At 35.0% G+C, this 27,046-nt stretch overlaps 1 protein-coding gene across 6 annotated transcripts in view; it reads left to right on the forward strand.

Moving 5' to 3' along the window:
- CNOT2 (CCR4-NOT transcription complex subunit 2) overlaps nucleotides 1–27,046 on the forward strand; it is a 107,323-nt gene that overhangs the window by 39,260 nt on the left and 41,017 nt on the right. For 2 of the 6 annotated variants that reach the window (XM_081060973.1, XM_081060974.1), the window contains exons 3-4: nucleotides 13,936–13,993; nucleotides 22,794–22,916. The exons of 2 other annotated variants lie outside the window; for them this stretch is intronic. In XM_081060973.1, the coding sequence (XP_080917099.1) occupies nucleotides 13,973–13,993; nucleotides 22,794–22,916 (144 nt within the window). In that variant the 5' untranslated portion in view covers nucleotides 13,936–13,972. The remainder of the gene's footprint in view (nucleotides 1–13,935; nucleotides 13,994–22,793; nucleotides 22,917–27,046) is intronic. 2 more of the 6 variants (XM_081060971.1, XM_081060972.1) reach the window with 1 other exon arrangement.

A 27,046-nucleotide genomic window follows, 5' to 3' on the forward strand; every position in this document is an offset into this window, starting at 1 on the left:
AAATAGTGTCACATTTAACTTTTCCAGAATTTCCCCTATTTGATATCTAAAGTTTCTTGCCAGAGCGTTATGATTTTAATAAGCCAGAGTAAGCTGTAGCTATGAGGAATCAGTTCTCCCTGTAACCTTTTCTGTTCTGGGTGGTTCTTCTAGGCTTGACCATCATGACCTTTGCTAATTATTTATACTTGCTATAGCTCCTCCTGTCTCACAACCATTTCCAACTACCTTGACCCCATAAGATTTTAATCACACCACTTGGGCTGTTACATATTTTGATAGGTTCTGGGTAAATTATTTTAAGAATATTGTGATTGTAGGTTATGTGGCTTTTTGGTGCTCATAAACCAGTTTGCAAAGAACTTTGTATCATTACATGGGATGGTTAATTTACTTCATGGAATCACATTAATATAGATTGCAAAATTTTCATCTAAGGGAATAAAATGAGATTATATTTTACACATGAAGAGATTTCCTAATTCCTGTTCATTCTACTCTAAAAATAGTTTATTGTTCCAGTCACATTATTTACAAATAATCAGTGTTTTGAGATTACTTGAAAAATTCATTCTTGGTTAGTTTTTTCGGCTAAAAATATTTTTCCTTTTCTCTTTTATTGTTGCTTAGTGACAATAATGCATGTTGAAATATCCTTGGAAACAGTGGTTTAAATCTTCCTTGTAAAATTATTTTATTTTTGAAGCCTCTTCTCAGAAATACATGTACAGAAATACAATTTCTTATTTGATATTGTGATGAATATATTGAGAGCATATGAGAAATTCAAAGGAATATCAAATAAATCACATATTTATATTGGTAGTGCTAAGAGTTCATGTTAATATATGCTGAGGTAAATGATTTGGATTTTTAAAAATTCCATTTGGAAGAATTTTACTTCTGTTTTTCATGGAAAAAGTAGGATTTCTTTGTGTCCATGTTGATACTCATTTTAATTTATCTTTGGGAGCTTTTGTTTTTGGAAAGCAGTTGATGTGTTATAGAGATGTTTAAATAAACTAATATTCCAGAGTTTAATAAGAATACTATTTCTCCAATTCTCATTTCCTTATAGACATGATTAAAGCCTTAGTAATTTAGTTTAGGAAGGTGCATTTCCTCAGCTTTATGCTAAAAGCTAGTGACTTTCAAATAGGTATTGGTTGAATTATTGATTTTTATACTGGTATCTACTTTGTGTTTCATTTCTTACCATAAATTTAAGCCTGGTTAAGTTTTTGGAGTTTGAATAGAGTTGAAGTTTATTTGCATAGATAGATTGACATATATTAAGGTAAAATAATTTAATTATTTAAATGGTTCATAGTTCATTCCTTTTTGGAAGGATTATCAAGTTTCTTTCAAGGAATTGTAATTCCAATTTTTTGCCAAATTTATATTCCTCTAATTTACTCCATCTATGAGCGTGCACAAATCTAACCATGTTAACTACCAGTTTAACTTATCAGTGGCTTTTCCTTTCTCACATAATAAAGCCACGCTCTTATATTATAGTCTTTCCACATTCTGACCCCTTTATGCTTTTCCCTTTCCAGGGTCTCTCCTCTGACTCTATAGTGAGTTTATGCATTTAGTTTACAAAATTGCTTTAAGGAGTCTCGCTACAGTGCACTTTTGTAGTGGTAGCCTTTACTTGTTTTGGTTCCTCTTCATACAATGCCTCACTTTTCTTCACATGATTTAAGAATTAGGTGTCAGTAGATCCAGAAGCCATTCTATGATGAGCTCGGTGCTCCGTTATCTTGCTTTCATAGCCTTAGTGTTTATCCTAAGACGTTGGCAGTTATCTGTTTGTCTTTGTCTTTCTGTAGACTTGTGCTGTCCAATAACTGCAGGCACTAGCAATAAGTGGCTATATAAATTAAGTAAAATAAAAAAATTATTTTCTCAGTCACATTAGCCACATTTCAAATGCTCGGTAGCTACATACTGTTAATGGCTACCACGTTGAACAGTGCAGATGTAGAACTTTTTCATTCTTCCAGAAAATTGTGTTGGACAATGCTACTGCATGTTGTAAGCTTGAAAACGGGAACCATACCTATTTATTTTGGTATTGCTAGAATCTAGCATGGTACATCGGGTACATAGGTTATTCAGTGCACGTTTCAATAAAATTAAATAAAACAATGAAAGAATTGAAAGGAAGAAACTGCAAAGTGTGCTGGGTAGCATACTACTGGTATTTCCAAGATTTTTAGATATTACCCTGAATGGAACCTTTTAATATGAGATCATCAATCACATCATATACTGACTAGTTCCATACGTTATCTGTAAACTGGATCTAATGCATTCCAGTTCCGATGTTTCTGAAGAATATTCCTCATAATATAAAATGCCACACTGCCTTTGTGGAATATAATATGTTAGAGAACTATGGCAGTGACTGTATTGCCATTTCCTTCTCCCTCCCCCGCCACTAAAAATTTTATTTCCTTTTTATTCATCTTTTAAATCATAGAAGTAATTGATGCTCATGCTAAAACTTTGAAGAAAAATACAGGAACATAAAATAGAACCTGAAAGTTTATCTTCGCAGCTTTCCTTTTGTGTAGTGTGTATCTTTTTATATCTTTTCTAGTGGTTATATAGATGCAAATGTGCAAATATAATTTGTTGTCTTTGTTTTTAACAAATACTGTTTTTCTGCAGCTTGCATATTGTACCTAATGGGAATGTTTCCATGTCCCATCCTTCCAGTGCCTCCTCTAGAAGTAATCAGTAGTTCAAATTTTGTATTTCATGCTTTTTATTATTATATTTTTATTACATGTGTTGTTAGTATATACAGGTACATCTTTATGTTTGGCAATTATTTGGAAAGAGGTACACTATCTTCAGTTATTTTGAATGGAGAAAGAAAATTAGCCTACCTGAAATCATAAACAATTTTCCAGATATTGCAAAAACACTCATCACCTATCTGACAATTCAGCAACGATTTCTGCATAATACAAAGCATTTGAAACATGTTACTTAATTATTTAACACATAGAAATGTATCAGTATGTTTCCATTCAATATGCAAGTGTTATACAGTACTGCATACAAATTACATTTTTTTGTTTTGAATTGCAATAAAAATGCAGTGTAAATAAGCAATGTAGTACCACATTTTTTGAATTCCAAGTTTATACGTTACTGAAAATTTTTATCTTTTGTCAGAATGCATCTAACAATTGATGGTGTCTTACAGTCTTAGTTGTAACGTAGTAGCTTCTAGTATAAAAATAACATAAGCATCAAAGCATCTTAGAATTTGTGATACCATAAAGTATATTAAAGATACATAATAAACATAAAGAATACTTAAAATGAATAAGAATTTTTAAAAAATGAATACTTAACGATTCAAGAGTTGACTGAGTAGATCCAGTGCCTAGGACAGAAAGATGGAGGCTTTCCTCATTGTTGATGTTGGGTGTTGGGTAAAGGTGTTGAGGAAGGAATTAGTCCAAAAATAAATGCCTGAAACCAGCCAACTGGTTCACAATTTGCTCTTGAAAGGAACTCTTGGAAACAAATGGCTGTGACTTACTATCATTCAACCAGAGATGAAGCAAGAAATAAAAAGAACTCAAAATGGATGACTAAGCTCTCTTCAGTTGCAGTTACACAACTGCTAAAATGAGATTGCTCTCAAGTTACACATTCGAATGTGATGCTCTTGTTCGTGTCATGATCCACATGATCAGCGATAGAAGTCATTTGGGCTCCAGGACCTGGTTTTTTAAAAAAAATAAATTTTAACATTGTCATTCAGCGCTCCTCTTTTTCTTCTTCCTCTGGCAAACCAACAACATCAAGTCAAATGAATTCCCAGGTTCCTCACTGGTTGTCTTATAATTACACAAGGCTAACAATGTTAGCTTTTCTTGGAATGCATTATACGTTCTAATACTTTTTTCCTCATCTTTTGAATTCATCAAATGAGATGACATTTGTTTCCCAGAAAGCAAGTTTCACCAAGACACATAGTTTATGGCACCCTTAGTGTCTTAGTAACTTTTTCATAGTAGCCCTGTGCCAAAAGAAATACTAACAGCTCTGCTATATTAACTCGGTCCAAGCCACTTACAGTAGCAGTTCACATGCTATCTGACAGATACTGCTGTGTTTCCCTAAGAAGATTTAAAATATCTGGTCTTTTGGGAAATGAGGCCCTAGGCTTGTACACATGAAATATTGAATTCTCTTTTAGAAAAATATTTTATGTTTAAGCAGTTTGCTTCAATCATGAATATGGCATGTATTCATTAAATAGAAAGTTAAAACATTAGTGCAAATATTTCTGTGAATCAGAGAAAATACGGAAGTAAGCAAAGTTATCTTTTCAAATATAATCTAAAGCCTTGCTTCGATTCCAGGATGATTGCAGTGATAGTGGCAGCTTAGGTTTTTGCTTTGTTTGTTTGTTTGTTTTACCTTTTTGAATTTCTACATAAAGATAGAACAACTAGGTAGTAAAACATTTGTAACAAAAGTTGGTAATGAGTTACCCCATGAACCCCAAATATAAGCAGGTGAGAACTAATAAAATAAAAAGACATGCATTTATCAATTTTTGTGCATAAGAAAGCAGAGAGAAGCATTAGGGGAGTCTAGACCTGCAACTGGAAGCACCTCAAAATTGTGAACAGCCAGTTTGAAAGTGGTAAGCGGGATTAGACAATTTTAAGTCGGCCGAGGGGTTTTGCCCACTTTATGAATTAGATCGGCTAAGGGACCCAGGGTGAGGCCCAAAGTGACCGGAGCACCCTTACTCTGTGACCTTTCAAGACTGACCCACCAGGCTGCCTTCCGCCCTGCTGAGGAGAAGTTTCTGGGTGAGATCAAAGGAATATAGGGACCACAGAGACCAAGGGAAGAGAAGGTCCAGATAAAAGTGGGAGAGGGTAACAGGTAGAAATCTCACAAAACAAGCAATGGTAGATTTAGTCACTACAAGACGACAATAGAAGAGGGAGTTTTATGAAGTTAGAGAAGTTTTCTGAACCAAACCATGTTCTCAGAATTTAGGAAAATTAAATTCACAAAAGGTCTTCCAGGAATATGTTTAGGAGTGTTTGTGTCAATTTGGAGTCCCATCAACAGTTTTCATATTGATCTGAAATTTTATAATGTCAATTTTTTTTTTTTTAAGATTTTATTGGGGAAGGGGAACAGGACTTTATTGGGGAACAGTGTGTACTTTCAGACCTTTTTTTGAAGTCAAGTTGTTGTCCTTTCAATCTTAGTTGTGGAGGGCGCAGCTCAGCTTCAGGTCCAGTTGCTGTTTTCTAATTGCAGGGGGCACAGCCCACCATCCATTGCGGGAGTTAAACTGGCAACCTTGTGGTTGAGAACCCACTGGCCCATGTGGGGATCGAACCGGCAGCCTTCGGCATTAGGAGCATGGAGCTCTAACCACCTGAGCCACCGGGCCAGCTCTGTTCTTTAATTTTAAGTGTTTTTAGTTTTCCAAACTTACAAGGTTTTTCTAGTTCTTTTTCTGTTGCTGATTTCTCATGTAATTTCACTGTAACTAGAGGATGTGGTTAGTATACCAATTTGTTTCTGTACTTGAACAAAATGTCTGACCATTTGGTGGGTGTACTGCTTTATTTCACTCCATTAGATCAAGTTTGTTAATCTTGTTGTCTATATCTTCTGTACCCACACATTTACCATTAGTAGCCACGTATCACCATTCATTCTTTAGATGTGGATTCCAATATGTCCTCTTTCATTATAATTTTACATAGCTTTGTGTTTGATGTGTGATAAATCCAACAGTTGGAAGTTGTCATAGATCATTCTAATGTCTTGTTTCTGCTTGTTCTCATTTATGGCACCTTGTTTCTTTGTGTGTATGTTTTATTGTCATTTCATGTTTCTTAGAACGCTGGGAATTCTTTGAGGACTAAGTATAGGGACAATTTCCCCCCAAAATTTGTGTTTGCTTTTGCCAGTACCTATGCCACCACCAATTCAGGACCAATTGAAAATATAATGTTGGCTTGAGGTAGCAGTCCACACTGGTAGCATGCCTTTGGGCTGGTTTATGGATATAGATACTCAAGGGATTTTCTTCACCTCCTCTGCCTAGCATCAAAATCAAGACCATCAAGAATTTTTGGTGTCTTCTTCACTAAGCGGTTATTATAATTATATTGTACCCTTTTAAGGTGCCAACTTCGTGTGAAAGTCTTTTAATTGCTTTTCTACCTTGGACAACTTGTCCTTTGATGATATAAACATGTGGCTTCTCTGAATTCCAACTTTTACTTTGTTTTGGGGGGGGGCGGGGAGTTGTATTTCCCTCCTTCCCTACCTTCCAAGCTCAGCAATTCATTTAAAAATAAAATGTATTTTTTGTGTTAGTTTTCACTAATATTTTGTTCACACTGAATCCCATCCGGGAATAATGCCTGGTATATATATGCTCAGTAAATATTTGTTGATTGGCTGAATCAGTATTTCATGGAGAAATTTTAGTTGGTTTTGAGTGGAGCAATTTGTTTTTTTTTTAAATAATCTGCCATACTTCCATGTATCTTTTTTTTTTTTTTTAATTGGGGAACAGTGTGTTTCTCCAGGGCCCATCAGCTCCCAAGTCCAGTTGCCATTTTTCAATCTTAGTTGCAGAGGGCGCAGCCCACCATCCCAGGTGGGAGTTGAACCAGCAGCCTTGTTGTTGAGAGCTCGCACTCTAACCAACTGAGCCATGCGGCCGTCCCTCTGGCAGCTCAGCAGCAGCTCGTTGTCTTTAATCTGCTAGTTGTGGAGGGCGCAGCTCACTGGCCCATGTGGGAATCGAACCAGCAACTCTGTTGTTCAGAGCTAGCGCTGTTAACTGAGCCATCCGACTGCCTCTCAGAAACATATATCTTAATCATTCTTTAGGTCTCAGCTCAAATTTCACTTCTTAAGGGAAGCATTTTCTGATTAGACCCGTTATATATTCTCATTGTTCATTATAATTGGAAGGGGGGTATAATTTCCGCTTTTTATTGTCATCCATAATTTAAAATGTTTTGTGGTTCTTCCCCCCCCCATTCTTTTTTGTCTCCATCCCTTCCCTTTCTTTTCTTTTTTCTCCTCCTTCTCCCCTCTCCCCCCCCCCCCGCCCCCTCCTGCCTCCTTCCTTCCTTCACTCCCCACCTTTTCACTCTCCTTTCATTGCAGTGTCATTTTCCTTTTACCTGAAGGACTTAATTTTTTTGGTTTGTTTTTTTTTCTCAAACGGATGACATAGGCAAAATTGTTTGAAGTCAATTTTTGAGGAGTTTCACATGTTGCGATTCCTTCCACCGCCTGTCATCTTAGTTCCTCCAAAGTTTGAGTCATAATTTTCAAGATAGAACTTCTACTTACACCACAATTGTAATATCAGTCCGCAGTACTTTTGGTTGGGCTTTCTTGATGTACTTGACATACTTGATGACATACTTCAAAAATTTCCCACCTGCTGTCTTTGGAATCCAATTTCTTGAAGCAGTTTGCCTTAGGGCCACTTTGAGGGTCAGAATAGATGGATCTGCCTGGTCCTCAGTTTCAGACACTCTCTAAATATGAGTAAGTTTCCTAGTCATCCCTAAGCTGTCGTACCCTAGAAAGTACAGATCTTTGGGATGTATCAATAGCTAACATTAAAAAAAATGACGTAGATCTTTCATACTTTTAGCATCTCTGTTTTGTAGTTCTTTCCCCCAAACCTAACTCTGAATAAAGCAAAGTACTTATTTACTCTATGAAGCACTTCCAATGATGTGGGTCTATAGAAGAAGTCCCATGAGGATAGACCTAAACTAAAAAAAATATTTTGTAGTGCATTTTTGATGGAGATGAATTTTTAGGCCTTGTATGTCTGAAATCTTTTATTTTTGGAAGATTTACTGGTATAGAATTCAAAGTTGACAGTTTTGTTTTTGTTTTAGTACATTAAAGACTTTGCTCCGTTGTCTCTGACTTAGATCATTTCTGACAAAAAGTCTGATGTCATTCTTAATCTTTATTCCTCTTTACATTCTTTGGTTCTCTAGTTTTTCTCTCACTATTAAATTTTTTTGTCATTGGTTTTAACATATTTTTATTATGATGTGTCTTGGTGTAATATTCTTTATGGCTTTTGTGCTTGAAGATTTCTTGAGTCTCTTTAATATGTGTTTATAGTTTTTATCAAATTTGGAAATTTTATTATCCATTATTTCTTTAAATATTTAGTCCCTGTTCTACTTTGGGGACTCCAGTTGCACAATTATTATCATCTGGAGTTCCCCATTTCATTTTTTTAAATTCTTTTTTCTCTTCATGTTTTACTTAGGAAATCTTTTTAAGCTCACTAATCTTTTTTTCATCATGCCAGTTATTCTACCATTTACATACAAAATGTAGTTTTATAATAGTTTTAATGTTATTGTCTATTAATGTTGTCATCTGTGTCATTTCTGGGTCTGTTTCTATTGATTGTTGGTTTGCCCCCCACACACCTCCTTATGTGTTTTATTTTACTGCTGCTTTGCATTCCTGGTAATTTTTACTTCAATGCCAGTCCTTAGAAATTTTACCTGTTCAGTGCTATATATTTTTTGTATTTCTGTTACTATTCTTGACCTTTCTGGAGAGACAGCTAAGTTACTTAGAAACTGAGCCATTTGACACTTTTTAAAATTTTCAGTTTTGTTAGACAGAAACACAGTAGGCTTTAGGGCTAATTTTCCCCAACTACTGAGGCGTACTCTTCTAAGTACTCTACTAATGCCCTGTGAATTACAAGGTTTTTTTTACTCTGACTTGTAGGAATAGCCCTGTGTGAGCCCTGGAAATTGTTTTCACTATCTCTTTACCCAGCCTCAGGTAGTTTCCTCACATACATACGCTGATCAGTACTTAGCACCGATCAGTACTTAGTGGAAGACGCAAGAGGGATCCTCTTTAGATCTTTACAACTCTTTCTCTCTGCAGCTCACTCCTGTCTGGTACTGTAGCCTTTTCACTCTAGCTGCCTTGGCCTACCCAGATGTTCAACTACACTTCCTCAATTGACAGATTTTTGGGCTCCCCGGTCTCTCCCTGAATTACAACCTAGAAATTCCTTCAGTCTGTAAGCAAGGGCAGTTGTAGCGCTTACATCAGTTCTTTCTCTTCTCTCGAGGATTATTGTCTTGCATTGCCTAGTGTTATATGTCTGAAAATGATTGTTTTACATATTTTGTGAATTTTTAGAATTTCAGGTGGAGGCGGGGAGTGGGTCCCTCCTACTCCATTTGGTTGGAAGTAGAAGTCCTAAGGTTCATTTTTTTAAATTATGTTTTGGTTGAGAAGAATGGAAAAGCATTCTTGATGAAGAGCTTTTGTGTCAGTGTTCTGTCAAGGTTTGACTGCTTTTTTTTGTGTAAAACACTATGTGGTATGCAATACACAGAAGTATTACAGCTGTTCATTACACCTTAAGGTCATGTGTGAAGAAACGTAAAACAGCACAAGTCAGTAAGTAACCCTTCGTTCATATGTGGAGTCATCATAGCCTTGAGTCTGTTTTACCTAAATCAAAAAAATTAGACAATTTCCCTTAAATTCCCTCCCTCAAGATTCTTCAGAATCTATTAGACCTGTAAATAGCCATTTATCTTCTTAGCTGAGTAATAATTTTACTAATTAATATTCCTCACTGCAAAAGTCTGTGTTCTATAGCATAGAATGGTATATTATCTCTTTATTGTTTAACCTGGCTTAGTAAATTAAACACATTATAATAGTACGTGAGCTAATGAAAATTGGAAGATATTTTTTCAAGGCCAGAATTCTAAGAGAGACTGCTTGGGGCATACGAAATTTTAAACCTTTTGGGCTGGGATAAGGGCATTGTAATAAAGCTGAAAGAATGTGCTTATGAGAGTGAAGGACCCTGACTTTGAGACATTCTTCTTCACTTTCTACCTATATCACTTTGGGCCAGTTAGGTACATTATTTGATACTTTATTCATATTTATAACTGAGTTCTTTAAAAGTTGATTGGTTTACTTGAAAAAGCATTTCACTTAACAAATACAGTATAGAAGAAATGAAGAAAATAGAAAATCACAATTAGAATATCACAGGAATAGGTGCTGCAGGCAATACCCATGGATGAATGCTGTAATTAACGGGCAAAAATTTAAAGACACATATATTAACATGTTCTCAAAATACTTCTTTCAAAACATTTATTGTTTAGAAAGGGACAACAGCAATTTACAGTGGAGAAAATTGGCAGATATACCAGCTTGACCAAGATCAAGGTTAAAATCACTTGTAATAAGACATATTGTCATCACATCCACTCACTGGCCTCTATCCATCGTACTATACGATGCACTTGAGAAGAACACATCACCTCTGGTGGTATGGCTTTAAAATCAAAACTTCAGTTTACTCATTAGAAAGCGTCAGACATACCCAAATTGCAGGACATTCTGCAGTGTAGTGACGTCAGTGTTATGACATCAATGTTGTGAAAAATAAGGAAAAACATAAATTCTGAGGCTGGAGAAGACTAAGGAAACTAAATGTAAAACTAAATGTAATGTGGATCCTGGCATAGGAAAAAAGACATTAGTGGAGTAACTAGTGAAATCTGTGTAAAGTTGTTTAGTTAGTAGCTAATTTCTTTGTTTTGATACTTGTATTATGGTCATATAAGATGTTACCACTGTGGGAAGGTGGGGTATATGGGACCACTAATATTTTTACAAATCTTCTGTAAGTCTAAAATTATTTCCAAATGACAGTTTTTAAAAAATTGGGAACGGTGTTGTAGACAGAGCTTGTTAACATGTAGCAGAGTTAACCATTTCATTGGGGAAGACCTCATTTTCATCGTGTGTGACATTCGTTTCTCAGGAGCAGTTTAGTTTTTCCACAGAAAACATGTACAGTTTATCCTTGAATAATATGGGGGTTAGGAGCACCGACCCCTATGCAGTCGAAAATCTCTGTAAAACTTTTGACTCATCAAAAAACTTGACTACTAATAATCTACTGTTGACTGGAAGCCTTACCGATAGCATAAACAGTTGATTAACACGTATTTTGTTTATGTATTATGTACTGTTCTTAATAATAAAGTAAGCTAGGGAAAAGAAAATGTTCAGAAAATCATAAGGAAGAGAAAATACATTTACAGTATATATTGACAAAAATCCACGTATAAGTGGACCTTCATAGTTCAAACCCCCGTTGTTCAAGGGTCAGCTGTAGTTTTCAGGAGGGGTGGAGGGGTGGTTCTTAATCTGTTTGGTAGTGTTCTGTAAGCAGGTTAAGGAAAAAAAGGTAAGGATCCCACAGTTCAGAATGTAGGTCCTTACCCATCCCTTGGTTTTCAAGCCCGTGCTTCACCCCCTGACACTTGGGCTAATTACCAAAATTTGGATCCTGTCCACTTGGGTTTTTCTGGAGAATAAACCTTTAGTATCTTATTGGGGTTGCCGGGGGCTGGGTGTTCTCCAAGATGACTGATTTTAGTACAGTTTATAGGCTCTACCCTTCTGTGCCTCAATTTGAGGAAAAAGTAACAATCTTATAGAAGTTTTAGTATGATTGAGTAAAGGTGGGTGTGTGTGTATAGTGCTTTGAGCAGTGCTTATCATTTGGCAGGCACTCAATATATGTTAGTGCTTATTTGTACCAGACTCACTGTGTCAGACTGTTCAGGCCGTGCGCTGTTCAGCTAATTGCAAGCAAGTTTATATTCCCACGGACTACAGTGCAACCCAGTGGCTCTAAGTAGTATAATTCTTCAGTGGGATTTTGTGATAGCAAAGAGACATGTATTGTCTCATCATATTAAACTGTAAGTCTGAAATAACTCTCAAAACAAGTTTTTAAAAAATGGGTAATCTAACTTTGAGAAAAAATTTGGGAAATGGAAAGAAGTTATTTTAATCTCCAGATCCTTATCTGTTGCTTCTCGTAGTATAACATCCTAACCACTGAAGGTTTTTGGTAGTCTATTATGTATTTGGAAGTGGTTGTCATTTCAGTGGGAAAAGACATAAAACAATTTTTATTCATATATATTTCAGAAATATAAAATTTAACATTAATTTTTTGGCATTCCAATACTTTAAAAAATACTTACTATGCTTATAAAGTTTTTGCATGTGCTCTAAGTGCTGCATTTGTCAATTAACGTCAAATAAACACTCAGGTAACGGCATGTGTGGAATAAGATGAGGGGGCATTCCTGTTACGGGCCTTATCTTTGCCAGGCAGTTATTCCAGATCCTGTGGAGACAGAAGTTAACCGAGTAACAAGCAAAATCTATTCTCATGGAGCTGACATTTTAGAGCATAGAAAGACATTAAATAAAATAAATGAAATGCATTGTATATTATTTGTTGATACACGTTATAGAGAAAAAATTAAAGTAGGAAAGGGATAGAGTGTGCCTAAGGGGTTGGGGGAAAGGGCAGTGTAATTTAAAATAGAGCAGGCCGGGAAGTCCTCCTAAGATGACTGGTACCTGAAGTAAGGCTGTGTAGCATGTAGGGGAAGAGAGCTCCTGGAGGATACACCGAGCACAGAGCCCTGGAGACAGCAGGATGCCTTAGGTATTTGAGGAATAATAGCAAGTGCCGGTGTGGGGAGGAATGGGGGAGTGGTCAGTATCCGCAACACAGTGTGACCAGGGGGAAATGGTAGGTAGGAGATTAGAGATAACAAAGGGTAAGTTCTCTGAGGCCTTGGACGTCATGGTATTGGTGCAAGACTCCGTTATAAATGCGTTTTCTCCTCTCTCTGATTTGTGATGTTCCTTTATTCTGAACATCAACTTGGTAAAGTATATGAGTATACAGGTACTGGTCTAGCACATTACATGATCGATGCTTAATTATTTAATTAATTTATATAGCAAGATATTTAGAGGTATTTTAAAAGCCCCGTGTTCCCTTGCTGAAAGAATACTTTTCATTTTTAACTGCTTCATATAGCATAATTCAGGATTCTTATACTCCTCTATATTTAGTTTACTGTTTTAAAATATTTGTTACTTTCAATATGTTAATGTTATCTTTAACTTAAATAAGAATCTTTATTAGCCTTAATATTCATAATAGAATCTAGTTTTCTCGGATCATTAATTTACTTTTTTATGTTATAAAACAAGTATTCTCATTTTTATAAAAGTGAGTATCTCATTTTAAGTCCTATATTTAGATTGGTTTTTAAAAAAATCTTTGTTTTTCTCTAGTTTGCTTAAAGTTATTTTAATTGATGGGTTCTTAATTTGTTTTTATCAGAGTGGAACACTTTTAAGAGATTCATTTATTCCCAAGGAATATACTTATATCAAAAGTTATCCCTGGTTTTTAAAAACTCACTGGTCTACTTTTAGGAATTTAAATACATCCCTGTAGTCCAGTTGTCATTCTGCTGGTTGATGGTGTTAATTTATTTTAAATGTGTAGGAGAGTGTTAGATTTAATGTTGAGTGCTGAGGAGAGCAAGAGAATATACAAGGAGAGGATAGGCAAAGCATTTTAATATATTGTCCTAGATGTTTTTATGATGGCCAGGTAAGCCCTATCCTGTCATTTTTCTGGAAAAGTGTGAACATTTATAGACAGTTCTGCCGTCCTTCCTCCCCTTTTGATTAGTACTTTGAATCAGTCTGAGGGATGATTCTGGGGTTGGGAAATACGATGTGAAACGGAGTCATAATGTTGAAACTGGACATTCAGATCTTTATAGCACCATTTCCTTATTTTTCAAAGAGCAGAAGAATCCCATCATTTATCATGTTCTGGTTGGACTCCTTTCTTATCGTTTGCTGGAGTTTGAACTTCAGAGCTATGGTGTCAACCAAGCTGTAGTATCTCAGGGGAGCTCCTAGTGTGGGGCTGGTGCCATGGCTCACCCTCCAACCTTTCCTTCTTCACTTCAGCCTCCAGCTCTGAGCTTTCCAATCCCCAGAGTAGCAAATGTTGAAAGAAGTTGCCCAGGTAAGTATGTGGTGGGAATGGCTGGGGGAAAAAATGGTGCTTTCATCAGTATTTTAAGGGTGGATGTTGGGCCATTTTACCAGTGACTCATTTTGTTAGTTTGAAAATATGATGTTTCTTACCAATTATTTTTCTTATAAAACTGTCTCATAACTTATTAAATAAAAGCCTAGTGCTCTAAGAAATAATTTTACTTTTTGTTAGATGTGAAACAGGGAAAAACCTTAAACTAAATAAACCATTAATACAATACAAACGAAGGGTGTTAATTTTGCTTTGTTTTTAATTTCATATTCTCCACTGTATATAGCAGGACCAGAAAACTCATTTTCAGAAAAGAAGATAAGAAAAAAATTGGGGGAAGACGTAAATCTGTACACTTAAAATTTTGCTACATGTAACTTGGTCTCAGAAGGAGGCAAGTTGTAGTTTCCTTCCACTCACTTTAGACATGCTGTTCTTCTGTTCCTCAAGATATTAGGCAGGTACCATGTTTCCCTGAAAATAAGACCTACCTGGACCATCAGCTCTAATGCGTCTTTTGGAGCAAAAATTACGACCTGGGTTTATATCACGTCATATCATACATCATATCATATGATATATGTCATATCATACATATTTTATAAGACCTGGTCTTATTTTAATATAAGGTCTTACATTAATTTTTGCTCCAAAAGACGCATTAGAGCTGATGGTCTGGGTAGGTCTTATTTTCGGAGAAACATGTAGCTATATTTTTAACACTTGTAGGAATAGAAACTTGAAGCATCTTTTCCTTTGAAATCTACAGACAGGAAGACGGGAACATTTCTACCTCTGGGTTTGAGGTTAACAAAATAAGTACAGAAGTGGATATGTTCATATAGACGCTTAGTTTTCTGCTGAATCACATTTCCAACCAGAGTCATATGTTTCCTGCGCATCTGCCTTTTGACTGCCACTTGTTAATAAGACTTTTATTGCTCATTTATTGGGCATTCTGCGTTTGCTAAAACTTTGAATTGAATTGCTTTTCTTTCTATGCTATCATTTCAAGTTGATGAATTTAGATACTCTACCTTGAAAATTTATCTAAAGCTTCACTTTTCTTAGATCCATTCTAAGCAGATTCATAAACTATTCATTATACATTATCATACATTATCATACGATATCATACATTATCATACATTTTCATACGATAAATATCAAGTTCCAGGATTCTAGAACTAATAGAACTTCAAGAGTAATATGCTTCTTACATGAGAGAAAGATCATTTGTTCTTTTCCTAAAGATTTCCAGAAATTAAGTTGTTTGTTCTTTAAGAAACTAGATTTTTTTTCTGTCCACTGTATGTACCCTTTTCTTTTTTATTTAAGCCCACTTCTTTTTTTAGTGTTTTTCAGTAATTAAGTAAAATAGGGTTATTTATAATAGTTGTGAAGCATGTTTGGTTACTGCTCAGAATCCTATTACCAAAATGTACTGCCTAAACAAAAATTCCTCGGGTTATAAATATTTCTGGGTTGTTGATTTAATATTTGAACTAGGAATATGCTAGTTCTGTAGAATGTGTGTATTCCCTCAGTGAGATTTGACCTATCAGCTCTTCCCTGTAAGGGCAATAATAAAAATAACCAGATTTTCTTCAGATATTATGGCTTGTCATGATTTGTTTCTGTTGATTAACTACATATTGATAAAGACAGATAAATGTTAATAGCAGTTGGCTGTGAGTTTTTATTAGTTTTTTCCTACTTTGTAGACAACAGAGAACCCTGTGTATATGTGTATGTGAAGTTTTTGCTGATAATAAATGTGGAATTGGGAAAGAAATGTAAGCGTGCAGTCAAATGCTATATTCCCCAAATAGAGTGAATTAGTGAAATCTCCATTAGAGAAAACCAAGAAAGGAACGGTGTGGCTTACCCTCTTCCCCACTATATTTTGGCAATCTTTATCCTTTATAATACAAGGTGAATGCAAACTCTGTTTGTAGAAGTGAAAAATTGTCAATGGAAGTCTTTATATTTTAATGTTGTAAAATAGTTGATTTTATTATGGTTCACATATATCAGCATGCTAACAGTAAAACTCCTGGGAACATTAGAGAATCCATAAGAAAAAGTTGCCATTAGGGATTATTCTTCTTTTAACCCAGTTTTTAGTTGTATCCTACATATTTAATGCTACAATGTATATTTCAGTAGCTTTGTAATGAAATTTAGAGTTCCATTAAAATCATCCTAATTCCTTGAAGGATTAAATTGTGTTCTCTATATTTAGAAAGAACTTAAAATTATTAGTTCATGTGGACTATGGAAAAAACAATTTTTAATTGGTGTAATAGTGTTCTTCTAAGCATAATTAAAAATAATAACGTGACTTTCTCTAAAATAGATACAGTCAACGGGTAGAGACTGGCTTTTGTATCATATACTGCTAGCCAGTCCCTTCTCATTCTTCTGCTATAGAGATCTTTTTGACAGGGATAAATACTGGATTGTATTTAGAATCCTCTACTTACCATTATTCACCACAAAATAAAACCCCCTCTTTCTTTTTTACCCCTTCCTGCTTTTCCCATTATGAAGCTTACAGTTTGTGGAGAATGCACACATTAAAGTATTAGTTGTATGTGTGGGGGTCAGTGTACTGTAGTGAATACAAGGGGGACTCTAGTAGATTGTCTGGGTTTATATCCCATCTCTGTCACTTATCAGATGCAGAACCTTGGACACATCAGATCTGTGACCTTGGGCAATTTGCCCAACTTCTCTGGTTCTCTGTTTTCCTCATCAAAAACTGAGGACTACATAAGTCAATACATGAGGATTGAATAAGTAAATTATGTAATTATTACAGTTGCACCCCTTATCCATGGTTTTGTTTTCTGTGGTTTCAATTACCCGTGGTTGACCATGCTCAGAAAATATTAAATGGAAAATGTCAGAAATAAACAATTTGTAAGTTTTAAATTGCACACTGTTTTGAGTAGCTTGATGGAATCTCAGGCTGTTCATCCTGCCTGGGACATGAATCATCCATTTGTCCAATATACCCACACTGTATAGGTTTTCCTCCATTAGTCACTTAGTAGCCACCAGGGTTATCAGATTAGTTATCAGAGAGAGAAGGAGATCACATTCACATAACTTTTATTACAGTATGTTGTTTAATCTATTTTATTATTGTTAATATCTTACTGTGCTTAATTTATAAATTAAACTTTATCATAGGTATGCATGTATAGGAGAAAACATAGTATACATAGGATTTGGTACTATCCAAGGGTTCAGGCATCCCATTGGGAGTCTTGGAATGTATCCCCCGTGGATAAGGGGGGACCACTATACTAAATAAATTATGAGGATTACATAAGTAAACACATTTTAAGACATTTAGAATATATTGCCTGACACATTGTAAGTGGTCAGTAAGTTATTTATTACTATAGTATAATTATAGTTATGATAAGGTGTTTAAAATGACTAAATCAAGGGTTCTCACTTAGTGTGAGTTTCAAAGAATGGGAGAAAGAACATACTAAATAGAGGTATCAGGATACGTAAAGCCGTGAGACGGAAAAAAAACTGGGTTTTAGTAACTGAGGTGTAGCAGCAGTTTAGTGGTGGCAGGCGATCTGTGGAGGGAGTTAAGGTCACAGAGGTTACCTAGGGCCTTGCAAGACTTACTATTGATTGGACAAGCTATTTCCATCAGCAGAGCCATGGCAATTAAATTTTTATTTTAAAAATTCACTTTGGCTGATATGGGAGAGTAGATTTGAGGGGAATAAGAATGGGTTAATAAAGATCTGTTAGGATGTTGGAGTTGCTTGTGCTAGGACATGACAGAGATGGAAAGATGATTTCAATAAATAGCCTGATCAGCTTGAGTTTCCATTGTTGAAGATCACAGGGGTTATATATGGCATTTTCAGAGATTGAATATTATGAATAGGAACAACTGAATAACCCAAATTAAGCTGAGGCATACGGTTGTGTTGGGGTTTGAAATAATTCCTGCTGCAAAGTTACGTAAGGTCATGATCTCAGGAGTCTTGGTCTGTATCCTCTGGGAGGGGAAATAAACCCCAGATAGGAGAACAGGAGAGGGGCAGAGTCGATGCCATGGTTATTAATACGGCGCCATAATAAAGTGTTAGTTGAGGGAAGTCCAGCTTAGTTCCTCACCTAGATTTTTGTACCTGGTTTTCCTGCCTACACGCTTGTCCTTTTAACCTGGCAGAAGTCCAGCCTACTCTTCCTTACCAACTATCACTGTCCTTGCAGACATCCTCTGCGTTGGCTTTATTGTAAGTTTTGTTGTTTCCTGGACTTGCTCTCACTTCTGGACACTTGGCGTGCTGTCTGCTCTGCCGAAGTTTGCTTCTGCCTCCCATCCCACACACTTGGATGTTTTTAAAATCAGGGCTGTGTTCACCCAAACATTATTACTTCTTTTATAATAAAGTCTTAAAGTCTGTTTCCCTCAAAGTTACATAGTCCCTTATTTGTGTTATCAAAGCACCTTACAGATCTTTATTTTGTAATTGTTTATTTACAGATCTGTCTCCTAGCTAGACTGAGCTTGTTCAAGACTTGGGGCTGTTACTTGTTTGGTTTTTGGGTTCATTAACAGAATTTCTGGCATAATTCATATATATCTCCTCATCATGTTTATTGAAATGTGAAAAGACCAGTCAGGAGGAGACTTCATGTTTGTTGAAATGTGAAAAAACCAGTCAGGAGACTAAAAAAAACTAATCTGGAGTTTAAACTAAGATGATGATACCAAGAAGGGCAAAAACAGATGTGAAAGACACTTTGAAGAAAGGAGAGAACTTGATGGGTGTGCAGGACAGAACAGGAGAAAATAACTCAGGAAGTCAGTTTTAAATATTACTGCCTTAGTTTATTAAATTGTACTTCTCAGGGAGAAATATCTAGCAGCCCTTTAAAATATGTTGCTAGGGGCGGCCGGATGGCTCAGTTGGTTAGACCTCGAGCTCTCAACAAGGTTGCCAGTTCAATTTCCAAATGGGATGGTGGGCTGTGCCCCCTGCAACTAAAGATTGAAAACATCAATTGGACTTGGAGCTGAGCTGCTCCCTCCACAATTAGATTGAAGGACAACTGCTTGGAACTGATGGGCCCTGGAGAAACACTCTGTCCCCCCAATAAAATTTATTTTAAAAAAGTATGCTGCTAGAACTTTGAATTAAGACTGAAGATAGATTTTGAAATCAAACTACATGTGTTTGCCATCAGGAAAAGGACCACTCTGCGACGGATGTGTTTGTCCCCTGGAAATAGGATTCCATGCATCAGCCAGTATTTGCCAGCGTTATAGGCAGTCAGTGCGTTTCAGAGTTCAGTTTCTCTCCAGAGGCTTTACTGAACAAAATTTGTATGATTCGATATTGTCCTGTCCTGCCTTGGATATGATCTAAGTCTATTTTTAAACCTTTCATATTTATCTTTCTATCTGTACACATACACGCACATGCATACATATTTTCAAGTTTTATTTATAAGGTATCCTAGTTTTGTTTCTTTGGCCACTTGAAAAGCTCCAGACCTTGCCTCTTATTTTTTATGTTCTATAATTGCCATTCATCCCGTCGGGATCAGGGGCCACTTTACCAGTCTTTGAAGTTGTTGGTTAAGATTATCTCAAGTTTGGGGTTTTGTGAGTTCTTTTTCTCTGATTTTGATTTACTGCCTTTAGCTTTGAACTACTGTATTTAAATGCTGAAAATGTCATACCTTAAGAATTTCTATCTAGTCCAAGTTAAATAATGAAGTATGTGCGCATGCATGCATTTTAATTAGTTCTTGTGGAGTCAAAGGAAAGATAAAATGTCTTGATTGAATTTTTAAGATATGTGTTCCAAAAAATCTTAAACACTGCTTTTAGTGTATGTATATATGTGTGTGTCATGTTTTTTTCTTGGTAATAATCTTAATTTTTATTTGTCCTTTGTTATAACATCTGGTATGAGAGTCAGTAGAGCAGGTAGTCAGATAAGCCTTTGATATATTTGCTTGTAAATACCAAAGATTCTAACAAATTTCATATGTAATAATGTAAAATAAAGTATGATTTATTTTTAAAATTTCCATTTAGCATGTTGACTTTAATATAAATAGAATAACCAGTAATTTTAGTGTATTTCAGAAGTGTTGGCATAGCTCTTTGAAATTAATAAAAATTGATTTCTAGGTTCCTTTGATTTCTACTTATTCTCTTCCAGGAGGTAATGTTACCCGTTCATATTATCATCCATCCATTTATTCATCAGTGTCAGCTCTCCCTCAGAATACATCCTTTAACCATTTATGATCACTACAGCCACTGCTGCCACAGTCTGAGCCGCCACCTCTCAAGAGCCCGTTTCCCTGCTTCCATTCATGTCCTGCCTTTTGTTCATTCCTTACAGAGTAGCTACAGTCACTTGGCATATGTATGCCAAATCACGTCAGCCTTAAACTGCCCCCAAACCCTATCTTGGCTTCTCATCTCATGTAGAATAAAATCCAGTGTCCCTCAGGCGTTCAAGGTACATTATCTGGCCCCCACCAGTATCTCTAACTTCATTTCCTACCATTTTCCACTAAGTTAATGCTATTGAGCCACACTACTGAGGATCTAGCTATTCCTCTGTATTGAATATTCTCACTGTAGGTCTTTGCTTCATTGGTTCCCTTACTTACCTGCTTATCTTCCTAGTTTCACCCTTGCTGGCTATTCTAAAATACTTTCTTACCCTATTCCATCATTCTATATGAAATACTGGACAGGCCATTTAAAATGAAATGAAACCAGCTTTTATGAAAAATTTGCTGTCTTTTTTTTCTTTCTGATTTTTGCCATGGATCATAAAATTCTTTGTTTTATCCTAGTAACTGTCCCTGGGCTGGGGCTTGCATTTGGAGAGCAGAATATTATACTCTTTGCTCATGTCATGTAAGAATATTAGTATTTTCACTGACGTATAATTTCTGTGTTGAAGCACATAAAACAAAAGTGAAATTCTGTGTATTTGTGTTTTTTCTCTCTGGCATGTGCATGCATGCGTGCACACACAGAGTCTGGGAAAATTGGTATTGATGGAAGAGGAACATTTCTGTTTTCCTTTGAGACATTTCATGTTTAGTTTTACTTTCAAAACAGTAAAACCTCTTTGTACAATATTAGCTGAAGTTTTTTATTCTGTACAATTTTGGAATTCTAGCATTCTGTAATTGGTTTTGAGGACAAATGTTACACAAAAATTGTCAAAAGAAGAGTTTACTTTGTATCCATTTGAGTTAATTTGTGAGTGTTAAATTTGGTACTCGCCTGTAAGTTTGGTGTCATTTTTTCCCCTGAATCCTTTCTTAGAAATAGAACTGAATAGTAACTGTCCTTTAAAGAGAATTAAATGTATCCTAAACTTCTGCAAAACAAACATTTAACATCTCATATGTAAAGAATCTCAGTTTGTAGGCGATGAAGTGCTTTTCTCCTTGTTACTTTTCTGAAATTAAACTCACGAAACAACACTTCTTTTTCCTGTTAGTGACTATTAGGGGGTTGGTGAATTACATTCAGAATTAGTGCCTAGTCCCTGAAATTACATTCAGAATTATAGACTAGCTTTCATGAGATTCACCAGGGAGTCACTGCCCAAAGAAGATTAAGTATGTTCTAATAAATTAATAGGCCATTTAAAAATATCTTTCTGTGTTTCACACCTAAAGAGATTAATAGCCCTAAAACATATAGCGCCGCAGTGGTTAAGCTGTCTTTCACACGATTGTTCATATTTAATTGAATAGCTTTTTCTCAGACTTCAACAGGAAGAGTAGTTAAATAGTTTTCTACAGGTTTAACAGGGAACTTAACATATAAAGTAATTGTTAAATAGCATGTGTGTTTTCAACAAACTTGCACATTAAATTTGGGTTTTAATTTCCGTCACGTACTAGTTCACCATGTCTACTGACAAATAATAGTAACTACAGTGTTTCAATCCCTCCTATCACAACATTTCAGTTTACTTTGAACTACAAAATACTGTTAGGGAAAAGATACACTGACCTTAAATAAACTCAGTCAGTTGATAGTTTTGGAAACTTTATAGAGGTCAGCTTAAAAAAAAAACAACAGTAAAAATTAGTACAGGTTCAGTAATTATTTTGGTGTGGACTCAAATTACTAGTGTTGAATGTGGTAAAGACTTAAAAAGTGAAAGAGTAAGCAGGTCACATAATGGAGCATAATGGATGATGAATGAAAAAATTATCCTACTGTTATTTAAGTGGGTACTTGTGGCTTGAGATAAATTCCTAGTATGCATTTATACACTGATTCAAAAAGCTCTGTATCTTAATAAACTCAGAATGAAAGTGAAGATCATAAGCTCTGGAAAACAGATAATTTTAGTAGGTATAGTGATGACAAAGACAGTAATATTGAAGATGCATGTGGAGATTTTGAATAGTTAAACCCAAACTTAATTTTTAAAGTTCTTTAATGTGAAAATTATATTTCGGGTTGCTAATTTTCAAGAGTAAGTGATATTTCTTTTAAAGTAAGTAGAATAATTACATAACGGGCTTTACATTTCTCTGATTTTTAGGGCCTGGAAGTAAATATTTAATACTATATTATTATAGTCAGTTTAATGACTTTCTCACGTACCCCATTAGCCCTTAGTTGATCTGTTTATTTTAGCAATCCTCCCTTCATTTTCTGTTTCTACATAAAAGTAAGGTAAAACATAATATTTTCCAAAATATTCTTGATAAAAGTAATATTTTTGTTTAGGTGACAAACAGCATGTTTGGTGCTTCAAGAAAGAAGTTTGTAGAGGGGGTCGACAGTGACTACCATGACGAAAATATGTACTACAGCCAGTCTTCTATGTTTCCACATCGGTCAGAAAAAGATGTAAGTTAATAAGTTACGTTGTGTTTACTCAGCTGCCTACACCTCTCTCTGGTTTCTGAAAAGCAGTATATGAACTGAAGAGGACCGTCTTTGGTTAAGGGACTGTTTTAGGCACATTGCTAGGCCCCGGGGATACAAAGATGATGAGCTTACATTTTAATGGGAAATAAAATGTTCTGTGATTCTCAAGTTGGGATGTGGTAATACTGTAGTAGGAAGTACTCAAAGACATAGGTAAACATGGTATTAGGTCTAGATCATCAATTTTTTTGTGTGAAGTAACTTATTTTTATGTTGAAACACACAGAATAGAAAGCAGATTTGCACGATGTAAAGATACAAGGCAGGTTTCAATGAAACCTTACCTTCGCATTGTAATCTTCTGGCTATCATCCTAGACCTCAGATAGAAACAGCATCTTTCCTGTTATAGACGTGTGAATTAAGTGCTTTGTAAGGATAGTAATTCAATAATCCCATTTGGAATGGAAGGATTTAGGACACATTCAGGGTATAATTAGCCAAGTGATCAAATATTTTAAACTCACTTGTCATTTTCAAATTCTGGTAAGCTACTTTAAATTATACACTATACAGTAAGTCTTAATGTCATCGATAGGTCATCAGTAGGTTCTTGGAAACTGTGACTTTAAACAAAACGACGTATGACAAAACCAGTTTTAGCACAGGCTAATTGATATAAACGATAGTTAGGTTGCTATAGGATGTTCTGGTCATAAAAGTATCACAGACTTCTAAATAAAGACCCAAAACATTTCCAATATTAAACATTGAAATAAATGTGAACTATACATACATTTAGGAGAATTACTAATTCGAGGTCAGGGTCGAGGGTGGCCAGAGCCTATCCTTGCAACTCGGGTGCAGGGTGGTTCTCACCCTGGACAGGATGCCACTCCATTGTAGGGCACACTCAGAAACAGAAGTCTACACTCACTCAGACTGGGCCAGCTTAGACATGCCAGTGACATTAGCATAATGTGGGAGGAAATCAAGAGTACCTGGAGGAAATCCACACATGGAGAGATCGTGCAGACTCCATACACTCAGTGATCCCCACTGGGAATTGATTTTTTTTTCTTTCTCATCACCATTATAGTGAAACAATGTTAAATGGCATATTCACTTTATAAACTTGTTATTTCTAATTTACCTGTCTTTATAATAATCTACTCTAGTTATTAACCTAATGAGATTCTTACTGATGTTTAAAATAGTTACAAAATTCTAAATGTAACAAATGTCCTCATTTTTCATTAAAGTTTTTCATTAGTAAATCACTTCCTGTGTCTTAGAATATCACAAATAGGCTTAACCTACATCTAAGTTAGGATTTTGGTGGGCTTTTAAAAAGTCTTCCACATTTTGGTGTTATTCCCCTTTATTTTTATTGGAAAATTGTGTCATTTTGGCAACAAACTATCAATGGCGTTATCAAGGCTCTTTTCAAATTATGTGTGTGGTGGTTTTCTTCATAATTAGTGTGCGTTTTAATAACTTATAGAATAATGTCATCTAATTAATTTTGTTATATTTCTGTCCTAGCTCTGTTATATAAATTACAATAGAATTATTTTTTTATATAAGTTGCTCTGTTTAAGTGTTGATCTTGTAGTTAAAGGATTTTGGAATGTCTTTCTGGTAGCATCACTGCAGAAATTATAAAACTTACGTGTGTGTTGTGATTGTAATGCAAGTTAAGTTTGATGGAAAAATGGCAGTGGAATATTATTTATTTATGAAAAGCACTTATTCTGATTAGGAAGATATGAAACTTTCAAACTGAATCTAAAATAATGTGAGAAGAATAAATGATAGAGGTGTTTTTCTTTCAGAGAGCAGAAATATGTCAGTTGTTTTAGTCAGAATTATTTACATCTATTCACATACTCACATATATTGGTTACCGTTCTAGTCTAGTTTGTCACAGAACTAACACAGAATGATTTGCTTCATAAAACTTTTTTTTTAAATTAAGAATGTAATAAGACATAGGGATTAAGAATTTTGGCACTAAAGCAGTACAGGTATGTGTTTGGATCTTAGCTTTGCCTATTAGCAAGAACTTCTCCAAGCTTCAGTTTTCTCATCTATAAAATGGGAATAATAATAATGTGTGTAGTAACTACTTATAATTTTTTGCTGTTGCTAATACTTTTTTAAATTGCAAAATAGTACCAGGGGCATTATACAAATTTTACAAAATGTGCATGGGGGGAAGAAAAGTACCCATAATATTGATAGTCAGGAATAATTAATTTATTGCTAAGATTTTAATTTTTTACTTTATCTTAAAAATGTTATTTAAATTTCTGGAACATAGTGACATATCTTCCATCAGAAAGCTTGTGGCAATTTTTTGTCACCAGCACTCTCCATGCCTTTAAGTCTTTCCCAACAGACAAAACCAACTTATTGTTTTAATGTACAGTAGAACATTACTAGGTTTATACACACACACACACACACACACACAGAGTGATGTGTCTTTTCTGTGTAGTTATTGGCCATTTGTAGTTCTTCCTTTGTGGCTTACGTATTTTTGTACCATTTTCTATTTCTCTGTTGAGACGGTAACTCTTAACTTTTCAGTGTTTTCTATATATCAAGATTAATAACATCTTGTTTGTTATAAATATTTTCCCAGTTTTTTGCTTTCGATTTAATATATGGTTTTTAAAATATTCATCACTTTTATTGAATTTGACTCATCAGTCTCTCTTTTTTTATGGTTTCTGTTTTTGAGATTACACATTACACTTAGACTTTTCTCAACTACTTTCTTCTAGCACTTTTGTGCTTCACTCTTCACATATAACTTACATGTTATTGATGTAAGGTGTGAATTTTATGATGCCAGACTCCCCCTCACCAATTGTCCCGACACTGTTTATGATTAGATTAGCAGTCAGAAAACTTCCATAAATCACCAGATAGTAAATATTTTAGCTTTGCGCGCCAAGAGGCTAAATAAAGGATATTAAGTAGGTATTTATATAACTATTTAAAATGTAAAAAAAAAATTTTTTTTTTGGTTCATACACCCTGTAAATATAAGCAGCGTGCTGAATTTGGCCTGCATTCAGTAATTTGGCCTTCCCTTAATTTCTTCTTTAATATATACCAATGTCTGATGTATTCTTGGGCCTGTTTCTAAACTCGCTTGTTCTGTTTATCATACTGTTTCTATGGCAGAACTACAACATAGTTAAATTGCTGTAGTGTATAGCCAATTTTCACATCTTAGTCAGGTAAGGTCTTTCCCATCCTTTATAAAAATGTTTTTGACTATTGCACATTTACACTGATGTTTACCTTCTTTCAGAAGAGTATGTCTTTTTTTATTCCTGTTCTTTATGCCTTTTAGTAAGTAGGATTTTATGGTTGCTATTTTCATTACATTTTTTAATTGTTTTTTTTTTTTACTGCTATATAGAATAGTTTGTGTATATACTTATAACCAACTATTTTACAAAGCTCTTTCAATAGTTTTTGTTGATTGGGAATGTGGCCTCTGGAAATTCTACTGCATCAGTTTATATCTCAGCCACATGATTTACTAACTGTGTGCCGTGGGCAAGTTACTCAGTCTGTGTGTGTGTTTTCTTATCTATAAAATAGGAATAAAGTATAGGGCTCCTGGGTGGTAATAGGATTTAATGAATAACCGTATGAAAAACTTTTAGAAGACCAGATAGTAAATATTAAATAAATATTGCTACTGATATGAATAACATTCCATTCAATTTCTTAATTTTTTTAGGTATGATTATATATATCATCTGCAAATAGTGATTATTTTGTTTTTTATAAAACTTTCAGAAGTGAAAAAATTTTAAAATACTAAATAAATGGGATAATTTTGTAATTTTCTCTGAGAACAGTGAGAAAATAAATTTAAATTGTAATTTATGATAAAGGAAAACTGGCCAGTGGTTGAGGGAATCTTTAAGCCAATTATCAAACAGAAAACGAAGAACAAAACCAACCAATTTCCTGATTTACCCTATTCATAGAGCATAAAATGTTACTTTCTTCATCGTATACCATGTTTCCCCGAAAATAAGCTCCAATTAAGATTGTCAGCCAGACGGATACATTTAATACGTT

Source organism: Rhinolophus hipposideros, assembly GCF_964194185.1.
Source record: "Rhinolophus hipposideros genome assembly, chromosome: 9".
NCBI lineage: Eukaryota > Metazoa > Chordata > Mammalia > Chiroptera > Rhinolophidae > Rhinolophus > Rhinolophus hipposideros.